The sequence below is a fragment of the Vipera berus genome, assembly GCF_964194415.1.
Source record: "Vipera berus genome assembly, chromosome: 13".
NCBI lineage: Eukaryota > Metazoa > Chordata > Lepidosauria > Squamata > Viperidae > Vipera > Vipera berus.
In genome coordinates this window covers 17,057,522-17,078,636 of record NC_138216.1, presented here as the reverse complement: position 1 = coordinate 17,078,636, position 21,115 = coordinate 17,057,522, and the positions used below count along the sequence as shown (strand labels likewise).

Genomic DNA, 21,115 nt, shown 5'->3' with positions numbered 1-21,115 from the left:
ACACACACACACACACACACACACACACACAGAGAGAGTCACTGGCCTTTTGCCTTTGGGCTGTGGCAGAGTTAGGACTGGCTATCTCTCTCTTCTCCTGCCAATGCTGCAGCCTGGCAGCCCATCCTTGGGCACCAGTGCTTGGCAGATGGCAAGGGAAGCAGCAGGAGGGGCAGAGGAGACCAGCTCTTTGGCTGCCCGTTATCCTTTGCCACAGTAGAGATATGGGGGGGGGGAGTGGAACATTGTCAGAGATAGAAAAAGGGAGAAAGAGATTTTTAGCTGATGACCCCCTTTAGCCCAAGATCAATTTGCTGTCCCGCACAGCCACCCCTAATCAGTGGGGCAGGGGGTACAGTCTTTTATGCCTGCCATCTTCTGGAAGGCTGCTGGATGGCCATAAAAAGATGGGCAATTTTGAGAGATTTCCAGGTTGCGTCATGGTGAGATGGACGCAGGAAGGCAGGGCTTTGTCTTCCACGCTTGATTTTGCCCTGCTGGGGGCCCTAAAAGGGCCTAAAGTCGCCCCAAAGACTCAATGAAGAAGGGGTGCCTTGTCGATCACAGAGAGATAGCAGTCTTTCCATTCAATCTGAGGAAAGCCCTCCAAACCGGCAGGGGAAAGACTGGCTACATTGCTGTGGCCAGCCATTAGCCACTGACAACCGAAGAAGAGAAGCACTAATTAGCAGACTGTAAACAGCATGTTTGGAACTGGGTGAGAATATTGATCTTTTCTTTACTATTCTACAACTGAATTTCCTAGGAAAGGCTCCCAAGAAGCTAAAATCCTCCAAACGTGAGAAGGAAGGGGATTGTAACCCCACCCTTCCAGAGGAACGGAAGCGGCATTTTAATTTCTTTTATGGGGGGGCAGAAATATATAATACTGAAGTGGAAGTAACATAAAGCTACAGTTTTCATAAATTTGAGAACTGAGATAACTGTTAAGATTTTTTCTTTGGGAAAAAAACACCATTGAGGTGAAATATGAGAAATCAACCCTTTGTCTTAAGAGTGGAAAATGGATTTTGAATGACATCTAGTGGTGGATTTGAGTATAGCACTACAAATAGCTTCCTGGCTGCTTGGTGACTCCTAGATTAATGGAGAACAGCTGGCAATAAAGGAAAATATTTTGGCATACTTATCACCCTGACCTTCTTGGACTATAAACACCTACTGAGCTTGGACTGTTAATCTCAAGAACTATTGGGAGAGAAAGAAAAAAATGACTTTTGACTTTTGACTATATCTGGCTGGGAGAGACTTCTGAACTGTTTTCAGAGTGTTTGAACATTTTGAACAATGTGGATTGCAGCCCTGACTGACTGACAATTCTTGGATGCCTAAGACAAAGGATCACTACAAAAAATTGCTTTTAGGACTGGACTCATATTCTGGAACCTATTGGATTATAAAGGCTACACATAAAGATCAGAAAACTAGACGAAACTTTGTTCTACTTTTATTAAGATTGGTGATATGAGACAAGACTTGTATTTGGAGAACATAAACATTTTGACAGATTATCTGGAGGGGGGGGGGAACAAAATGGATGTTTTACACCCAGCTAAAAGTGCTAAGAAAATTTACCTTGCACCTCCATTTCAAGCCCTCACCCAGGCTAACCAAGGATTTCCAGGAATGATGCCTCAAGAAAAAACAAATATATTTCAGAAGGAAATATACTCTATGGTACAACTAATTCACCAAACAACTGCCGCACACAAAGAGGATACAAAAAGAAACCATAATGAGACTAAAAACAATTTAGCTAATATAAATGAGCAAATCTTCAAATTAAATCTACAGTTAGAAAATTCCCAGAAAATGACTACAAAGTATGAACAAATAAACCAGAAATCAGAAGATGAAGCAGAGGAAATTGACCCAGAGACAGAAGAGATAAAAAAGGGAAATATAAACTACCATATACAAACAAAATACTGCAAGACTTAGCCATAACAACGAAAATGGAAAAGACGCTTTACCACTTAGGTCTGCAAAATGTACCTGATGATAAGGAAGAATATTTTTTAAAAAATGGAATATAGAGCTGTCAGGGGAAATGTCACAACTTGAGAGACAAGAAATGAAAAGAGAAATTGAGGGAGAAAGAAAGTGGGAGTTGCTTAAGGAATATAAATGGGAGGAACTCCCCCCCCCCCACAAAAATGCCCTACCTAAATTGTCTTCCTCATTCCAAGCAACTTTTACAAAAATAGAAAGAAAACTCTTGGGTGATTTAATTATCTTGCCCTGGAAAGCTATTTGACAAAGAAAGAGTTCGACTTAAAAAACAGAAGATTTCACCTATTAGAAGGGGCATTATATGATTAAATATCTATTTGAATACGACTAAAAGAATGAATGACCCTTAGATATAATTAGACTTTTATAATGAAAGATATGATTTAGAATTAAAATAGCATTTTTTTTCTTTTTTTTGATATGGGAAATATGAAATAAGAGGTCGGCTGATATGAATAAAATTCTTAGCTATATAAATATAACACTGTGAAAATCATAACTGACAAAGATATTTCGAATGCTGATGGGAAATCAAATTTTAACAAGAGCATGAAAAACAGGATATTGATTTATGAATTGATATTATTGTTTGTACGGCATGAGTAAAATATAATGAGGATGTTTATATTTAACTTTGTATGCATCAACAGTAGCAAGAATTGTAATTGTGTAATGAGGGGAAAATGGAAAAAATATGCGGAAGAAAGGAGGATCGGGGCAAAAAACACTGGATTGTGCAGTGCTGAACAGATTTATACTGAAGAAAATGTGAAATGTGTGAACCCAGACAACACGTTGTTTACTAAGCACTAAAGACTGTAATTGTTAAAAATCAATAAAACATTAAAAGAAAAAGATGGACAACCTTTCTCCTCCCAGTCCTTCCGGTACTGCTGAGCCCCTGGTGTGAGGAGTTTGCCTTCTCTGTTAATATTGTTTCTTACTTTGAGGAGTAAGCCACCGAAAGCCAGGCAGCCTTTAAATCCAATAAAACAAGCAAATAATACGGATGAAGTGCTGCTGTGCCTAGCCTAGAGCAGGGAGATGTGTCATTATTTGAGAGAAAAGGGGGGGGCAGAGGGTTTTCTGCTGTCAGTTCCCCAATACCAAGGAGTGATCTGGGGGGCAAAGAGCTGACACAGAAGGCCCCCTTGCCCACCTTCTCTCCCTGAGGCCAGAGAGCTGCTGAAGAGTGCCAGTAACCAGCCCCACTTCTCACCCCTTGCTTCCTAGGGGGACAAGACCTCTATTCTGCTCGGCTGCTGAGGCAGGAGTAGAAGGCTCGGATGAATGCAGATCCCTTTCTGCTACAGAGACCTCACGAGGCCCCCAGCCTCACTACCAGGGGCTGTTCCAACCTCATCCAGGGACCCTTGGCGAGAGGGAGAGGTGGGATAAGGAAGAGGGCGGGAAGCTTTTCCAGCTAGAACACGGTCTTTCTGTGCGGGACGATCCGGGCAAGGAGCCTGCCCGCTGGTGTCGCTGCCCAGCTTGCCTTGACGTTGAACACCCAAAAATCCATTCAGTCTAGGACAGGGGTAGGCAACCTCGGCTCTTTTATGACTCATGGACTTCAACTCCCAGAATTCCTGAGTCAGCTATGCTCATAAAAGAGCCGAGGTTGCCTACCCCTGGTCTAGGATCCCTTGAAAGAAGATTCTAAGCCTAAGTGGGAGAGATGAAACCTTTACAATCTTTAAAAAGGCAATCAAGGAATATTTTAAAACCTGGCCTCAATTCTTTAAATAACTGTAAAGAGGACATTTGTAAAGAGGGAGAGAACAGGTCAGGTACCACAGCAGAGAAGGCCCACTTCCAGGGGCTCACCAATTGTCGTTCCCTAGAAATTGGGACCCCAAACATGTCTTCTCTATCAGATTTGATTTAAAACAATTCCACAGAGAGAATGTGCCAGAACAGGCTAACAAGCCCAAAGCCTGCCCGCCTTCTCAATGTAAAGCCACCATTCCTTACCTCAAATGAGGAGAGAGCAGTTTGCTTTGCTTGCAAGCAATAATTAACGGAGAGGCAAGGGCCCCCAGTATCCATTCCAGCACGATAAAATCAATGCATAACAGAATAACAGAGTTGGAAGGGACCTTGGAGGTCTTATAGTCCAACCCGATGCTCAAGCAAGAAGCCTGTACCATTTCAGACAAATGGTTGTCCAATCTCTTCTTTGAAACCTCCATGTTGAAGCAGCCACAATGTCTGGAGGCAAGTCGTTCCACTGATTAATTGTCAGGAAATTTCTCCTTAGTTCCAGATTGGTACTCTCTTGGATTAGTTTCCATCCAATACTTCTTGTCCTGCCTTCAGGTGCTTTGGTGAATAGGTTGACCTCATGTTTTCTGTGGCAGCCCTTGAGATATTGGGACACTGCTATCGTGTCACCCCCTAGTCCTTCTTTTCATTAGACTAGACCAGGGGTAGGCAACCTCGGCTCTTTTATGACTCATGGACTTCAACTCCCAGAATTCCTGAGTCAGCATAGCTGACTCAGGAATTCTGGGAGTTGAAGTCCATGAGTCATAAAAGAGCCGAGGTTGCCTACCTCTAGACTAGACAAACCCAATTCCTGCCACCGTTCTTTTTACTTTTCAGCCTCCAGCCCCCTAATCATCTTTGTTGCTGTTCTCTGCACTCTTTCTAGAGTCTCAACATCTTCTTTATATCATGCAACCCAAACTGGATGCAGTATGCCAAGTGTGGCCTTTCCGAGGCATTATAAAGTGGAATTAACACTTCATGTGTTAATACCACTTTATAAAAGTGGGCTACTCCAATTTTGCAGAATCATTGAGCGCATTTTACAATGGACACCCTTTGGAAAGGTGTGAGAACATGACTCTGCGGCTTTGCTTGGGGAACACAGAGAAGTACACAGCCATCGAGTTGTTTAGCATCCCAAGAGCATCCCTGCTTTTTAATTATTATTTTTTTAACATTAAATTTTAACCATCCTTGCCTCCTGCTGGACTCTTTCAATTTGAGAACTGTGTGAGAGGTCTGCAAGCAACTCTTGTGGAGGTCTCAGAGCCGGTCCTGTTTCTCCACATCTTCCTTCAGCTGCATCACCTTTGCTGGCCTTCAGAAACCCTGTGGAGTGGCGTTCTCCGACCTTTCAGACTTTGTGGACTTGCAGGGGGGGAGGGAGAGGCCACTCGCACAAAGGAGCTTCACGTGCACGCACTCACCTGCTGCTTGCATAAACGCAACTGCACACGTGCGCTCACCCACCACTTCTGTGGCCCAGTTCCAAACTGGCCGTGGCCCGGTAGTGGGCTGTGGTTTGGGGATTGGGGACCTCTGTGGAGACTATCAATTTTTTCTTCTACTTCCAAGAACTGATGGTTTCCTCTCTGAATTAAATCAGGAGGCATGTTTCACTCCTGAATGCTGGGCTGGCATGCCCAGATCAGCCTCTTGCACCTCTGAATTCCTGTTCTGCTCAAGCTGAGATGCAGCCCTCAGAGTCATGGCATTCTCCAAGCCAGAGGAGAGAGTGTGCGCCACTCAAGCTTGGCTGCTGCTAGGGTGGACTCCAGCATGTTCTGGTGACAGCTGAGTAAAGCTTCCATGTCCAGAGGTAGAGTATCTCTGAATAGCAGCTATCCGGAGAAAAACAGGAAAAGCTCTTGCCATCCTGTCCTGCTGGGGCCAGGATGTTGCCAATCCAGGATCTGTAATGGGTGAAGAATGTCCTGGATTGCGCTTATTCTTCTTGGTTGTGTTGGAGAGGCTAATCCTGAGCTATTTCCTTGAATTGTGAACTGATTGGCCACTGAGCCTGGCAGCTGCCTGAGGCTCTAAGGTAGAGGACCCCAATCTTTTGGGCACCAGGGACCGGTTAGGTGGGGAGAAACGTTTTTCCGTGGACCAGAGGGGGTGTGGTTTTGTGTGCTGCCTGCATCCTGTGAATGGGGCTTTCCTTGTTTGTGTGGACCGGTTGCTGGCATGCTGCGGCCCAGTACTGGTCCACGGACCAGGGGTTGGGGACCCCTGCTCTAAGATATCTGTCTGAGAGACGGAGTCTGTGCAGAAAACCTGAGGATAAATGGGCAGATTTCAGCCTTCCTGGTAAAATTCCACCTTTTGCTGAAACCTTCTCCAGCCAGTTTGCTGTGCCTGGGTTGGCCCTCTTCTCCATCCTGAAATATTTGCTATTCCAGACCATCAACTCATTGCAGAAGCCCTGAGATTAGAGCTGCAGCAATACGGTTGCCAATGTCTTCCTTCTCCAACCGTTCTCTTAGTCAGTTCCTATCATCCCCTACCTTCATGGGTTTTCTAGTACAGGGAATATAAAATGGTGGAACCAATCCAAGAAAAAGTGTGAAGACACCACCAAACTCTTTGGATTACTTGTGAATGTAGAAACTGCCAGCTAACTGTGTCTTTGATATTCCATTGTTTGCCATGGTAATTTTTTAAAAATTAAAAATGATCTCCTTTAACTTTTCCCCCTATAGAGTAGTAGCATAGAGTAGTATAACTATCACTCCCTGTGACATAAGGGTTCTCGAATGAAAAGCACGGAGCAAGGAGTTATTTTGCGCTATGGACTGTTTTCTTCCAAGGTTGCATCATTGGAAATGGCCGTGTTCAGTTCAGAACATTTTCAACATGGCTGATGTACAGTGCTAAAGTGTTTATTAGGGTTATGATTAATAATGATAGATTGAGTAGTTCCTCTTGGCTTTTGCCTTTGAATCCAGAACAATTAGAGTTGCCCTGTAATTATATTTCTCAAATTTAATTGTCAAATTTAATTTAGATGGACTCCCACTGATGTCATCTTGTGTTCTGAGGGTTTACCTCAAAGCTGCAGCAGTTCCCCCCCCACACACAAAGTAGCACTTGTGGCTTTCTAGCCCAGGAACCTCCCCCGGCTTCGTCCTTTTCTGGGAAGGCAGGTCCAGCCGAGATGGAGTAAGATTACAGTAACTGAATATTATAAGTCTGAAAGCGCTCCCCCCCAGCCTTTACATTCCAGCATATTAGGGAGGGTCCCTTTTATGATACTTTCTCCACCCCATCACTCCTTTAGATTATGATTTCTCTTATCAGATCTTTGTCCAGTTTTTCTTCCTGTCTCCCAAGGTTATTCTCACAGCCTCTTATATCTACAGAAATAGGAGAATGCAGCTGAAATTGGATTCAGGCTTTTTTGAGTGCTGAGCTTTGCAACGCTTTCCAGTCTGTTCCCCCACAACTCCCATTGCAAGGCACCAGGTTGCTGCTTGAAGGTTTTTGTTTTTGAGTAATTCTGTTGATAATTGTGTTGCTTTAAAACAGCGTTTTCCAACCATGGCAAGTTTACAGATGTGTGAATTTCTGGGGAATACTGGGGGTTGAAGTTCACACATCGTAAAACTTGCCAAGGTGGAGAAATCAATGCTTTAAACTGAAAACTCACGGCGGTGGGGAAAAATTCCTGTTGTGTGAGGACCCGTTGTGAGTCACCTTTTTCAGTACCATCATAACTTCGAACAGTTGTTGATTGTAAGTCGAGGACTATCTGGAATGTCCTGAGGGTGCTTTTCTTTTTCCTGGGTCTTAAACAATTAGGGATTTTATATAACTCTTCCAGTGAGAGGATATGTTGCTGATGATCTGACACCAAGTTCTTTTTTTTCTGTTCCAGAATAAAGTCTTGAATGTGGATGGTGTCAAAGTAAAATTGCAGGTAAGCCAAGCTGTGTGTCAGTTTTGATCCTGAATGTTTTGCTGTTTGTTGCATCTGTGGCTTCTGTAGAGCAACCAGCGTCCTGTTCGAGTCAGATGTTGTTTATTTGTTAGCATCTCTCCTCTAGTCGCCTCCTGGACCCAGAACAACTTGTCACAGGCAGAGCGAACAGCCAGCCTGACCCGACTTGGAGGAGATGTACCCATAAATACCTTCTGTACAAACCCAACGTGGGTTTATAGATTAAACTAATGCCTTCAATTCTTCTCAAAAACCTAAAGAAGCCAGAGCTGGACCTGAAATATTGAAGTTATACTGCCGAACTAAAGTTCTATTGCTGGATGGAATTCCAAGAGTAGAGTAGAGTAGAGTAGAGTAGAGTAGAGTAGAGTAGAGTAGAGTAGAGTAGAGTAGAGTAGAGTAGAACAGAACAGAACAGAACAGAACAGAACAGAACAGAACAGAATAGAATAGGACAACTTGACTTTAATGGCCAAGTGTAATTGGACACACAAGAAATTTGTCTCTGGTGTATACATACAAGCAACAAAGTGTTAAATTATAAATCATAGTGATAAGATACAATCATAAATAATAAAATATAACCAACAAAGTGATAATCATAAAATATACAAGATTTGAGAAATAGTGATGTTTTATTGTCCTTAAGCAGCACGATGTAGACCTGAACATGAGGCTCTGCTTTTCCTCAAACATATTTGCTCTCAGTTTTCTGTCCCAAGTGTTCCCGGTATCTTTTTTGCCCATCTCCTGGCAAACTAACACCCACCCAGTGGTCTCTGGTCAAGAAGAGACGCAAGTGGGCAATCTGATCCAGCACCATAGCAGCCGCTGTATAAGTGCTTAACTAGGTTCATCAAAGAATTTCCCATAGTGTTGCTGGTTGCCCTCAAGCATCTGTGGTAATCCAAGCAGATCCAGAAAGCACCTGTGATGGATCAAAGACCACTACGCTGCAGAGTGGATCAAAGACCACTACGCTGATCACAAAATGGCCTGCCCACGGCAAAGAACTACTTATCAAGTGTTCCATCTTCACCTCATGCTCTGATCCACTTTCATAGGTTAAGCCAGCTGTCCCTTCAGACAAGCTCAGGTTCTGTCATCTCCTACTGAGGACTCTTTCCAGAACCTTCACATATAACAACCACTGCATGACAAATTGTGGGAAGCGATAGTCACAACAAATCCTAAAGAGCCCCATGGCTGATCTGAAATGTCTCTTCGTTGATGATGGCCATAGCCTTCTTTCTCAATAATGTCTGTATTTGCCTCCCTCACTGATTCCCTTATCTCACTTGGCCAAATTATATCCATGCCACTATGACCATCCACCTCCTCCTTCGTTTCACATATACGTACAAAGTTATCCATCTCAACCTTTTTTACCCTGAGTGTAATTCTCCCCTGAGATGCTTCCACAATCTTTCCACCAAACAATGCATGCTGCCTTCGGTCCTCCTCTTTGCCCATGTAGTATTATACTCTTGGTAAAATCATGTCCCAGGAGTTTCTTCTTCTGGAAATGCCAACTGGACAGTTGACAGTCCTCCTCTTTGCCTCTTAATGTTCTCTTTGCTCAACATTATTCTTTGTTCTTCTCTTTTACAACTGCTTTCTTCTTCTCCATTCATTTCAGCACATGTTCTCCTTCACCACTTTCACTTTCTCTGCACTTTCAGTTGTCTGGGTAACTTCCTTCCATATTGATCTCCTCACAGCCCTATCATTCCTCAGCATACTACACTTTCTGTCCCTGTTGATGGACTCTTGGGACATTTGCAAAATGGAGGTGGGGAAGCCATTCCATTCCTTCAAGAAGAGAAGTGCCAATGTTAACAAAACTGCAACACTGCTGAGCAGTTATTGGATTGCTTGCCATTTTAAAAACTGGCAGTTATCTTGCCTTCTTCCAGGAGCTTCAATTCACACACATCGCAGAGGGTCTGTCTATGACAATTCACTGCAGCCAACTCACCACAGCCAGTTCACTACGGCCAACTTGCCGCGGCCAACTCACCGTGGGACAAGAGTTACACAGATATCAAAGAAATGGGGGAATAGAATAATTAAAGAAAGGATGCAAAAGGAGGGACAGAATGAAATGTGAATGACAAAAATTAAATATCTTGCAAGGTAGTTTGGGTTGACAGTGACACAGTCGAGTCATTTGATGACCTTCCATGACTGAACCCAAATCTCCCCATTCTGCCTGAGTATATAACCCAGTGTGCATGGAAGAATGGCCTTCAGCCAAGATGCATGCTGGTTCCAGCACTCAAGATGATTAATTTGTTTATTTTTCAGTCTGTATATTATTTGCCACAATTCAAGTTCATTATGAAGTCCAAGTAGATAAATATTGGAAAGTAGTCATTCAGTGGAAAAGTTGTAACATGAATAATAAGTTACAAACACTGTCATACCAAATAGCAATGCTGCACCAAGAGTTCTGATTAGTATTTTAGAGGAGATGAGAGCTGTCATCTTCCAGATCTACAGCTCCCAGCTTTGTTCACTATTTCCCAAGATGGTGTCATGGAAACAACACCTGAATAATCACAAGTTTCCCACCAGAAGCGCTACAGAGACACTATGTGTGAATAACAGCAGCAGCAGCAGCAGCAACAACAACTCTTGGAATAAGATAGGGAAGACTAAGTTGGTTTTTTCCCTGTAACCCTTTCGAGCGTGAAGCTTTGTGGTGCTGTTGGTAGTTTTTCTATGAGGCAAACATTGACTAAACATGCAGCGCAACATCTGTGGTGAGGCTTTGCACACTTCTCATAATTTAAGAAGTTGCTAACAAGATGACATTATTGCTCTTATTCTATTTTTAATCCATTTTTTCTGTTTTTGAGTAGATTCAGATGCTTCTTGTTTATTCCCAGGCATATGAATTAGATTTTTTTTAAAAAAGAAATCAAATTTATCTTAACCACCAATTTTTTCAGGGAAATCTGCCATCTTTCTTCTGGTGAGTGGTGCACTCACTAATTTAATAAAATATTTTACTAGAGAATCTAAGCTTAATCTTTTCTAGTGAGTTCTCCCGGTCTTGTTTTGCTCTGTTTATCTAAGAGCTGCACATCAATCAATCAAATAAGTAAACAATTTCATTGCACCTTAGTGATTAAGAGGGAAAAAACACCATTTTTTTGAAGGACTGAGCCTTTTTAAAAAAAAACCTTGTGGAAAAATCACCCCTCTGACCATGGAACCCATAAACCCAATTTGAAAAACCCCAGTGGAAAAATCATTTTGCAGGATCCAGTCTGAATCAGTCACTGAGACCAGAGGTTTAGTCATCTGAGCTTTTGGACTTGTGCTGGAGCCCATCCTCAAGGAACTTCTCTCTAGCAATTTTGGGCAATTTTGTGTGTAGTAGTTATGTGGTGCCTGGTTGTATGTGGCTTTTTAGTTATTGATTGGGGTGTTGATGGTCTGCTATTAAGTCATTGGCTGTTGTTTCCTTCTGAAAGCTCAGAAGACTGAAACTTTAGTCCCGGTGACTGACCCAGATTGGATCCTGCAACATTACCCTGGAACATGTAGATTCGCCTTCATTGGTGAAAATTATTTTGTTATCTATAAATTACGTTTCATAGATCACAAAACTGCAGTTATTTCAACATAAATATTTCCTTTATATTGGTCCCCAGTATGGAAGAAATTGAAAAATTCAGCTAATGGTTGGAAATGTCACACTAATTCAAATGAGAGGTGAAGGCTCCCTTTGTGTAGAAATGCAAAATGCAGGATACACAAAGGAGCCTTCTCTCGCCTCAGATGAACTAGTTCGGCCTTTCCAACAATTAGCTGAATTTTTCAATTTCTTCCACACATTAATAAGTTGCTTTGGAAGGCTCACTGAGTTTGGAACAGTTCATTTTCTTTGGAACTGCACACCAATTGTGTGGAAAGTAACAAGAGAACAAAGAAAGTGAACCCCGAGGAACCATACAATGAAGAAGGGCTGATATTACTCCAGGCCGGCCTGTCTAGCATGAGTTGGACAAGGATCTCAAGAACTTTCTTTCTTCCCATATTTGTATGTTGTGTTGCTGGAAGAATGAAGGGGCCATTTAGAAATTTGGTCTGTAATTTTGAAAGCATCTGTTTGTTCTCACTTTCCCCCCACTTCTGAAGTTAAATTTACTCGAAAGTATACAAGGTAATTCTGAGCATATTTATGTACTATTTATTTTTTGGGGGGGGGAAATGGTTTGGTCAATTTATTTATTTTTGCACATTTAGCCTGGACATAAAATTGTGTGTGTTGTCCCCTTATATCCCTTGGAAGAAGTGTGAGATGTAGACAGATGTTAACAATATTTGCCTGGCACAATAAGATCACAAATAAGTTTAAATAATTAACTATGGATGCAAAGACTGACCCAAGAGAAGGGTGAGGGGTGACATGATAGCAGTGTTCCATTATCTCAGGGGTTGACACAAAGAAGAGGGTGTCAAGCTATTCTCCAAAGCACCTGAAGGCAGGACAAGAAGCAACGGATGGAAACTAGTCAAGGAGAGAAGCAACCTAGAACTAAGGAGAAACTTCCTGACAGTTAGAACAACTAACCAGTGGAACAACCTGCCTCCAGAAGTGGTGAATGCTCCAACACTGGAAGTTTTTAAGAAGAGACTGGACAGCCATTTGCCTGAAATGGTATAGGGCACGGGTCGGCAACCCGTGGCTCCGGAGCCGCATGCGGCTCTTTGAGCCGTCTCCTGCGGCTCCCAGCCGCCCGGTGCGCGCGCACCTCTTCGAACGGGCAGTGGTGTGCACGCACCTCTCCAAATGGAGAGTGGCACCGCCCGTTTGGAGAGGTGCACGCGCACCTCTCCGAATGGGCGGAGGTGCGCCTGCACCTCCCCAAACCTTTGGAGAGGTGCACACGCACCTCCGTGCGAACGGGCAGCGGCGCCGCTTGTTGGGAAAGCTGCCGTGGCACGTTTGCAGGCTGCCAAAAGCGGCAGCTCTGCAAACGGGCCGCGGCAGCTTTCCCAACAAGCGACGCCGCTGCCCATTCCGAGAGGTGCGCGCGCACCTCCCCAAACCTTTGAAGAGGTGCGCGCGCACCTCCGCGCGAACAGGCAGCGGCGCCGCTCTTTGGGAAAGCTGCCACGGCACGTTTGCAGGCTGCCGAAAGCGGCAGCTCTGCAAACGGGCCACGGCAGCTTTCCCAACAAGCGGCGCCGCTGCCCATTCCGAGAGGTGCGCGCGCACCTCTCCGAACGAGTGGAGGTGCGCGCGCACCTCCCCAAACCTTTGGAGAGGTGCGCGCGGACCTCTGCGCGAACGGGCAGCGGCGCCGCTCTTTGGGAAAACTGTTGCGGCACGTTTGCAGGCTGCCGAAGGCGGTAGCTCTGCAAACGGGCCGTCGCCGTCGCGCAACCGGGAACCGGTTCCATCACACATAAAAAAATGGCAACCGCGCGCGTCCGCGCATGCGCAAGAAAAACCCATTTTGCGCATGCGCAAAACATTTTTTGTGCATGCGCGTGCACGGACGCACGCACGCGGCTCCCACTTTTTTTATGTGTGATGGAACCGGTTCCCAGTGGCTCTTTTCCTTTTTCAGGTTGTGGGACAAGAGTTACACTAATATCAAAGAAATGGCGGAATAGAATAATTAAAGAAAGCATGCAAAAAGGAGGAACGGAATGAAATGTGACTGATAAAAATTAAAACAATTTTTAAATTATTTTAAATAATTAAATTGAATTGTTCCATGGTGAGTTGTCCTGCAGTGAACTGGCCCTGGCGAGTTGGTCATGGCAAGTTGTCCCATTCTGTCAACGCTTTGCCTGCACTGTTTCATGTGGTTTTCTGCTTTTTGCCCATTTCAGATTTGGGACACTGCTGGCCAGGAGAGATTCCGCAGTGTCACCCACGCTTACTACCGGGATGCCCACGGTAAGAACCTCTATTATTATTATTTATTCAATTTCTATACCGCCCTTCTCCCGAAGGACTATGATGTTTTGAGAAGTCAGTTCCTTGTGGAAGAAGGTTGCCATCTTGAATACACTGTAAAAGCCCTCCCTGTGGTCTTCCCTTCCAAGTTTTATATTGAAAATTGAGCTTTGGAAGACGATAAGAAATGTATTTCACACGCTTGCTCACTTGTGAAAATGATGCTGCTTGTTCATTTTCCCAGGTTAGGAACATTATCAGTTCTTGGTTGCGCCAGCCAGTCAGAGCTTGTTAAAAGAGAAAGAGTAAGAAATGATATAAACAAGCAAGTTTGTACGTGAGGGAAGATGAAGTAATTGGAAATTGAGGGTGATAGATTCAAACATTTTTGTACCAAGAACTGAGAAATAGCCAAGTGAGGTAATCACCGTCTGAAATTACTGTTCCCAAAGTGGAATGAGCATTAAAATGGCTCTCTAGTTCTTCCCAAGCTTTTAGTCCCCCTGTTTGTTTCAATAACAGCATAATATTTTGTTGATTCCCTTCATGAATAATCACCGTGTAATGGGAGATTTGTCCACCAAGGGATGTTATGAACTATACTGTTGGTCCAGAAGGGTCACCCTTAATGGCTGTGCCATAGACAACTGCAACCCCCTGGAGAAGGAAATGAGATCCTCCCCCCCCACCCCCAGTATTCTATCCAGAGAACCCAGTGGACATTAAGAACCAGGATAGAGTCAACATGCAAGATGAGTTCCTGGGGTGGTAAATATCCACGAAACTGTTGAGGAAGAACAGAGGGCGAGTATCAGTAGCATTACTGCTGGTGATATGACTGGATTAAAGCTGGAATGACAACCAGCTGCCATTGTGCCCAGAAGCAAACTGTAAAGAGATATATATTGTGCCCAGAAGCAAACTGTAAAGATATATATATATATATATATATATATATATATATATATATATATATATATATATATATATATATATATATATATATATATATATATATATATATATATATATATATATATATATATATATATATTTATATATATATATATATATATATATATATATATATATATATATATATATATATATATATATATATATATATATATATATATATATATATATATATATATATATATACTCTTGGTACATGGACAGAACCATAAAGCCCAGATAATCTTCTCAGAACTGAAATGTCAAGGCTGAAGTTTGACATTCTTGGCAGTTGCAGAGCTGAAATAGACTGGAATGAGTCAATTCACATCTGAAGACCATCTAATTCTCTAGTGATCCTGAATCATAGAAGATATGTATTTAATTTAATTTAATTTAGAGGCTGCCTGACCATAATTCTGGATACCTTCCAACTTGAAAAGAATAATAAATAAAAGATCATGCTCATCTGGAGAAAAGATCAGTGCCAAAGAAAAAAACAACAGGGATTCAACAACCACCCTTCCCCAAGGTATGGGTCTCCCCAAGTCAGGGTTTCAAGGATTTACAGAACCTCATCAGGGTGAGAGCTGTATGAATTTCTGGGCAAAGGCTGTTCCAGAGGCAAGCAAGCATCCAACAGAGAAGGAACAATATCTAGATCCCCAAAAATGACATTGTTGAACAAAGGGATCTGGAGCATACCCACATTGTCTCATCTTACAGGATGATTATTGGCTTTAAGTGGTCCCTCAAATAACCAGACCCTCTATTAGGAAAGGCTTGCTAGGTGATAACCAGCACCTTGCATTGCACCTGGAGGCCAAATGGCAACCACTACAGCATGTAGAGCAGTAGTGGTTGCACCGCTGGATCCACTGTAGGGCCTCCCAGCCTGGGAGCAGATGCAGCTGTTGCAACAGAAGGACCCATGCAAAAATCTCTCCTGACAGAGTTGCCACCTGCTCTTTCAGCAGATTCTGGAGTCCAGGAAATCTTCCAGATAGCACCCCAGTCTCAAATAGGGAATTGTGACCCCCTCCAAGACCAAAGATGAAAAGTCCCCAATTCCATGGGGCTCAAATATACACAGACCCTTGTCAGGATTGAACCTGAGTCTGTTTCTCCTCATTCAGACCCAAAGAGTCTTACAGATACTGGGTTAGTACATTAATAGCTTCACCTGTACTACCCAGGGTTGAGATGTGCAGTTGGGGATCATCTGCATACAAGAGTCCAAATTCACAGATGACCTGACCCAGTCATTTCATGGGAAAGTTAAACAGAAGATGCAAGAACATTTGAACTCTGAGGCATCCAACAAATGAAAGTTTACAGGCATAACCTCTTTCCCTCATTAATATGGAATGGAACCATCACCGAAGGCCTACGTCTGGACTGGCCCCACTGCCAAACCCCAAGGCCAGTCCAGAGAGATACCAAGATTGATGACATCATAAGTCACTGAGAGATTAAGGAATGTAAGGATGGATACACCAATCGGTCGACTCTGTAAACTTAACCCAGACTAAGAAACTAACACCATATAATGTAAAATTACTTTTATTTGAACTGCTGTAGCAACAGATTCTTGAAATGTTTGAATGGGCTTCCTCCTTCCTCAATTTATCGTCATGTGAATTAGGGAGGAGTCTGTCTCAGATTTTTATTCACATTTGGAAGAGGTTCAAGCCGTGCTTGCCTGATCATTGTTTTGTAGTGACTCTTCTTGTTTCTTCTAAGGCTAACAAAGGCTCTGTCCTCTACACCAGGGGTCCCCAAACCCCTGGTCCATGGACCTACACCGGTCCACAGCATTCTAGCAACTGGTCCACACAAACAAGCAAAGCCCCATCCACGGGATTCAGGCAGCATGCAAAACCACACACACTTCGGTCCATGGAAAACCCTTTCTCCATGGAACCAGCCACTGCTCTACACACACCATTCAAGCTCATTAATAATAGGTTATCAAAATCAGTGGTTGTGTATAACACAAGAAATTATAAAATTATCTCACTTTGAATCCAAGCCAAGTGTTATTATGGTGGTCCACGGCTAGGCTTCAAACACCGATGCAAAGGAAGCAGAATAATTGTAGAATGACTTTCAATACCTTCTTAACTCCACCCAAGGAAAGATGCCACAGGCAACTGGAACACTAAAGTTGGAAGTAAAATAACATCCGGAATAACAGGAAAATTTGGACTTTGAGAATGAGACTAATAGAAGACAGATTACTAGACTTCAGCCAAGAACATTCAGGGTTAAGGTACTTTACACATAGACATCACTGAATGGACCGCACCAAAAACAAGTTGACTCTGTCCTCTGAAGCAACTCTTTTTGTCGGCAGAAACAAACTCAGACACTGTGTCTCAGGTCACAACCTCCTTCTTGTAAAATTACAACTTGAACTAAAACACACACATAAAATCATCAGGCCAACAAGCTACAACCTCAGCAGTATTCTGAATGTTTATGCAGTAAAAGGAAAAAATAGGTTTAATGGATTGTTTTGATAGAGTACCTAACAAAATCTAGGCTGAAACGAATGATACCATTAAAGATGAATCAAGCAAAAATATCCTGAAATGTAGAAGGCCAAAGGGCTGCTTGTTTACACCTTGAAAAGATGCATGATAAAAGAATGCAAAGATTTATTGGAGAAAGAAGATAGAAAGAAGACATGGTAGAAATACATGGAACTGCACACAGACAAAAATCCCCAAATCCGTGATATGTATGAAGATTTGACCATTGGACGTGAGCCAGATACTCTGAAAGTAAAATTAAGTGGCCCTTAGAAAATATTGCTAATGACAAAGCCACCAGAGTTGATGAAATACCAGAGTAACTGTTTAAAATCTTACAAAGTGATGCAGTTAAAGTGCTTCATACAATTTATAACCAGGTATAAAACACAACAAGGGCCAATAACCAAGAAACAGGAAAAGATCTTTTTATTTCCAATACCAAAACAGGCAGAATTCCAAACAACCAAAAAATGTACTTGGAGATAGTCCTTGTTTACCAACTGGTCTTGCTTGGTGACTGTTTGAAGTTGCAACTGTTTTTTTTAAAAAAAACAACTTTGTGATCACCCCTCACATTTATGATCATTGCAGCATCCTGCAATCACTTGATCATCTTCGGGTGCTACACAACCAGCTTCTGACAAGCAGAGTTACTGGAGATTATAGAAGCAAAATCACAAATGTGATGTTCATAGTGATTTGCTTAACAACTGAAGGGGAAGTGATACTGTAAGCCATCATAGTCACATGATTTTCCACTTAGCGACTGCAGAACCATGGTGGCACAGTGGTGAGAATTCAGGATTGCAGGCTGACTCTGCTCATTGCCAGCAGTTTGATCCTGACCGGCTCAAGTTTGGCTCAGCCTTCCATCCTTCCCAGGTCAGTAAAATGAGGACCCAGATTTTTGGGGGCAAAATGCTGACTTAGAGAGGGCTGCAAAGCACTGTGAACCAGTATAGAAGTCTAGGTGCTATTGCTATTAGCAACAGAGTTGCTGGTCCCAATTGTGGTTGCTAAGCAAGCACTACTTGTATCACACATGCTAAGCGGAGAAAACTCAAGGTTTTATGTCCAGTCTTCAACAGAACTGGCAATACACAAGCTGGATTCAGAAAGGCCACCCCAGATCACATTATAAAATGTGGTGGATAATTTTAAAAAATCAGAGGGTTCCAAAATGAAATGTGTTTTTGCCTGCTCTTAAACCCTGGGTGCCCAGGGCTATCTCATCTGCCTTCTGAAAGATCTACTACATGGTGCAAAGCTATTACAGAAGCAGTTCTGCTTCGGATATTGTGAAACCTCCTCCCAGAAGGTAGCGAAGAAAACCGGCCATGGAGAAGATGTGTAGCATCCCAGGCAATACTGCAGACCCTGGTTAAGCAGCGCTTACATGCCGTGTCCTGGAGAGAAGGAAGTGAAACTCCAATAATCTTTTCTGCTGTCCTCACCACTCTCGGCACCGCCTTCCTGTCCGAAGCAGTAATATTTTCAAAACCAAATCTTAACATGGAATACGGAGCAACTAAAACTGGAAAAAGGTGAGGCCCAAGATTGTTTGCTGGCACTTTATTTACTTAAATCACATGCAGCAATTCTGAATCAGAAGAAGCAGAAATTGGGATTAAACCACTGGGAAAACTTCAACAGGCTCAGAGATGCTGACGCCGTTACCTGGATGGCTGGAAGCGAGGGAGACCTCAGCTCTCTTCTTAAGGATGAAAGGGAGAGTGCCAAAGCCGGCCTGTTGCTCAGCATTTAAAAAGCCCTCAGCTTCTCTCAACAGGCAATGCCAGCTTGATGCAAATGGACACAGAGAAAGTCGAACAAGTGGCAGACTTTGTCTTCCTGGGGTGAAAACGTCACCAGGGTGGTGACTGGAAGAAGGTGAGGTCTCTTACTTGGGAGAAAGGCTATGGCAACTCTGGGCAAATGCTAAAGTACAGAAGCCTCATATTGCAACAGAAGTGGTGATTGTCCAGGCCAAGGTTTGTGAAAGCCGAAGTATCAGAAAAGCCGACCAGGGGAGAAAGAAGCCATTGGGCTGTGGTGATGGAGAAAATGGCTGAGAGCACCTTGGACAGTCAGAGGGCCAAATCACCTCAGGCTGGATGAAGTCAAAAGAGGCTCTCGCCAGAGGCCTGAAGGATGAAACTGAAGCTGAAATACTTTGGATGAACAATGCAAAGACGAGATCCATTGGAGAAGACCCTGATTTTCGGAAGTATGGAAGTGGTTGGTAGAAGATGACTGGATATTGTTACGGATGACAGGAGCAGAAGCTTACGAGAACTCTGAGAAACAGTTACAGATGGACAGTCCTGGTGAAAAGATGCTCACTGAATCACAAAGATTAGGAAGTGTCCAAATGAGTAAACCACAATTTTAGTGGGAATCAATTAAAAGTCATTATGCGTTCAGAGAAGAGCAACTAAGATGATCAAAGGCCTTTTATAAAACATACGAAGAACAGCTGCAGGGCTTGGGTTTGGCTAGTCTAAAGAAAAGAAGAAATAGGGTGACATGACAGCAGTGTTCCAGTTTCTGAGGGGCTGCCACCAAGAAGAGGGGGTCAGGCTGTTCACCGGAGCACCAGAGGGCAGGAGAAGAGACAATGGCTGGAAACTGATCAAAGAGAGAAGCAACCTAGAATTAAGGAGAAACTTCCTAACAATTAACCAGTGGAACAGCTTGCCTTCAGAAATCATGGGCTGGAGGTTTTTAAGAAGAGGCTAGACAATCACTTATCTGAAATGGTATAGGTTCTCCTGCTTGAGCAGTGGGCTGGACTAGAAGACCTCCAAGGTCCCTTCAAGATTCTATTCTATTCTATTCTATTCCTATTCTATTCTATTGGGAAAGAAATAAATAAACCTTTATTGTCAAAGTACAACATGTGTACATTGAGATTAGCTGAGCCTCCCCCTGTGCTCTCTCCCCCCAACACACAGTGACAACAAACCCTCCATCCCACCACACTATGTGAACCAACTACACCACACACCGGCCTCCCAAGTCAATTCTGCATAAGATTATGTCCCATTTAAAAGCCTAAGAGCTCTATTCTATTCTATTCTATTCTATTCTATTCTATTCTATTCTATTCTATTCTATTCTATTCTATTCTAATTCTAATTCTAATTCTAATTCTAATTCTAATTCTAATTCTAATTCTATTTATTCCATATTCTATTCTATTCTATTCCATTCTCAATTCTATTCTATTCTATTCTTATTTCTATTCTATTCTATTCTATTCTATTCTATTCTATTCTATTCTATTCTATTCTATTCTATTCTATTCTATTCTATTCTATTCTATTCTATTCTATTCTATTCTATTCACTGGAGAACTTTTTAGGATGGTCCTTTGAGGAAAACACCCATGAAAATTGTGACTGCAGTTGCTGGACAAAACAGTTCCTAGTTTAGTCACAATTTTATCTTACATCGCTATTGTTTTTGGTTTTATGTTTGTAATCCTAATAATTTTACTTTATACAAATTCTGTGTATGTTTCTCTTTTTAGTTCTTTCTACTTGCGAGCGTTATCTTGCTCAGTGGAAAGGGATGATGAAAAACTGAATCCAGAATTCTAATTATCACCTGTAGTTGGCCACAGAGTGTGTTATACTTGCCCTGTTTAATAGCTTTGGAGTGAAAGGAAGGAACATTTCCTCCCTCCGCGTATCACAGGCTTTTCAGATGCGACATAGCCTCTTTAGGTGATGTGACAAAGCCCCTTCAAAGGGGCTCTGCCTCTCCCTGTGAGGTGATCTCACGATGAATCGTTAAAGGTGCTTCCAAGAAAAGGCATCACGCAGAGATGCAATCATATTAGCTTTATTCAATGATAGATCAAAGAGAAAGAAATACTTGGCATGAAATCATTCATGCCTGCATGTGAGAGAGAAAATAAAAGAAAACAAGCTAGCATTACATGAGTAAAACAGA

At 42.7% G+C, this 21,115-nt stretch overlaps 1 protein-coding gene across 1 annotated transcript in view; it reads left to right on the top strand.

Moving 5' to 3' along the window:
• Positions 1–21,115, top strand: part of RAB26 (RAB26, member RAS oncogene family) — a gene marked incomplete at its 5' end in the record, with an annotated part of 204,791 nt that overhangs the window by 127,177 nt on the left and 56,499 nt on the right. Inside the window, 2 exons of the mRNA XM_081337848.1 lie at positions 7,682–7,723; positions 13,601–13,667. Of these exons, the coding sequence (XP_081193974.1) occupies positions 7,682–7,723; positions 13,601–13,667 (109 nt within the window). The remainder of the gene's footprint in view (positions 1–7,681; positions 7,724–13,600; positions 13,668–21,115) is intronic.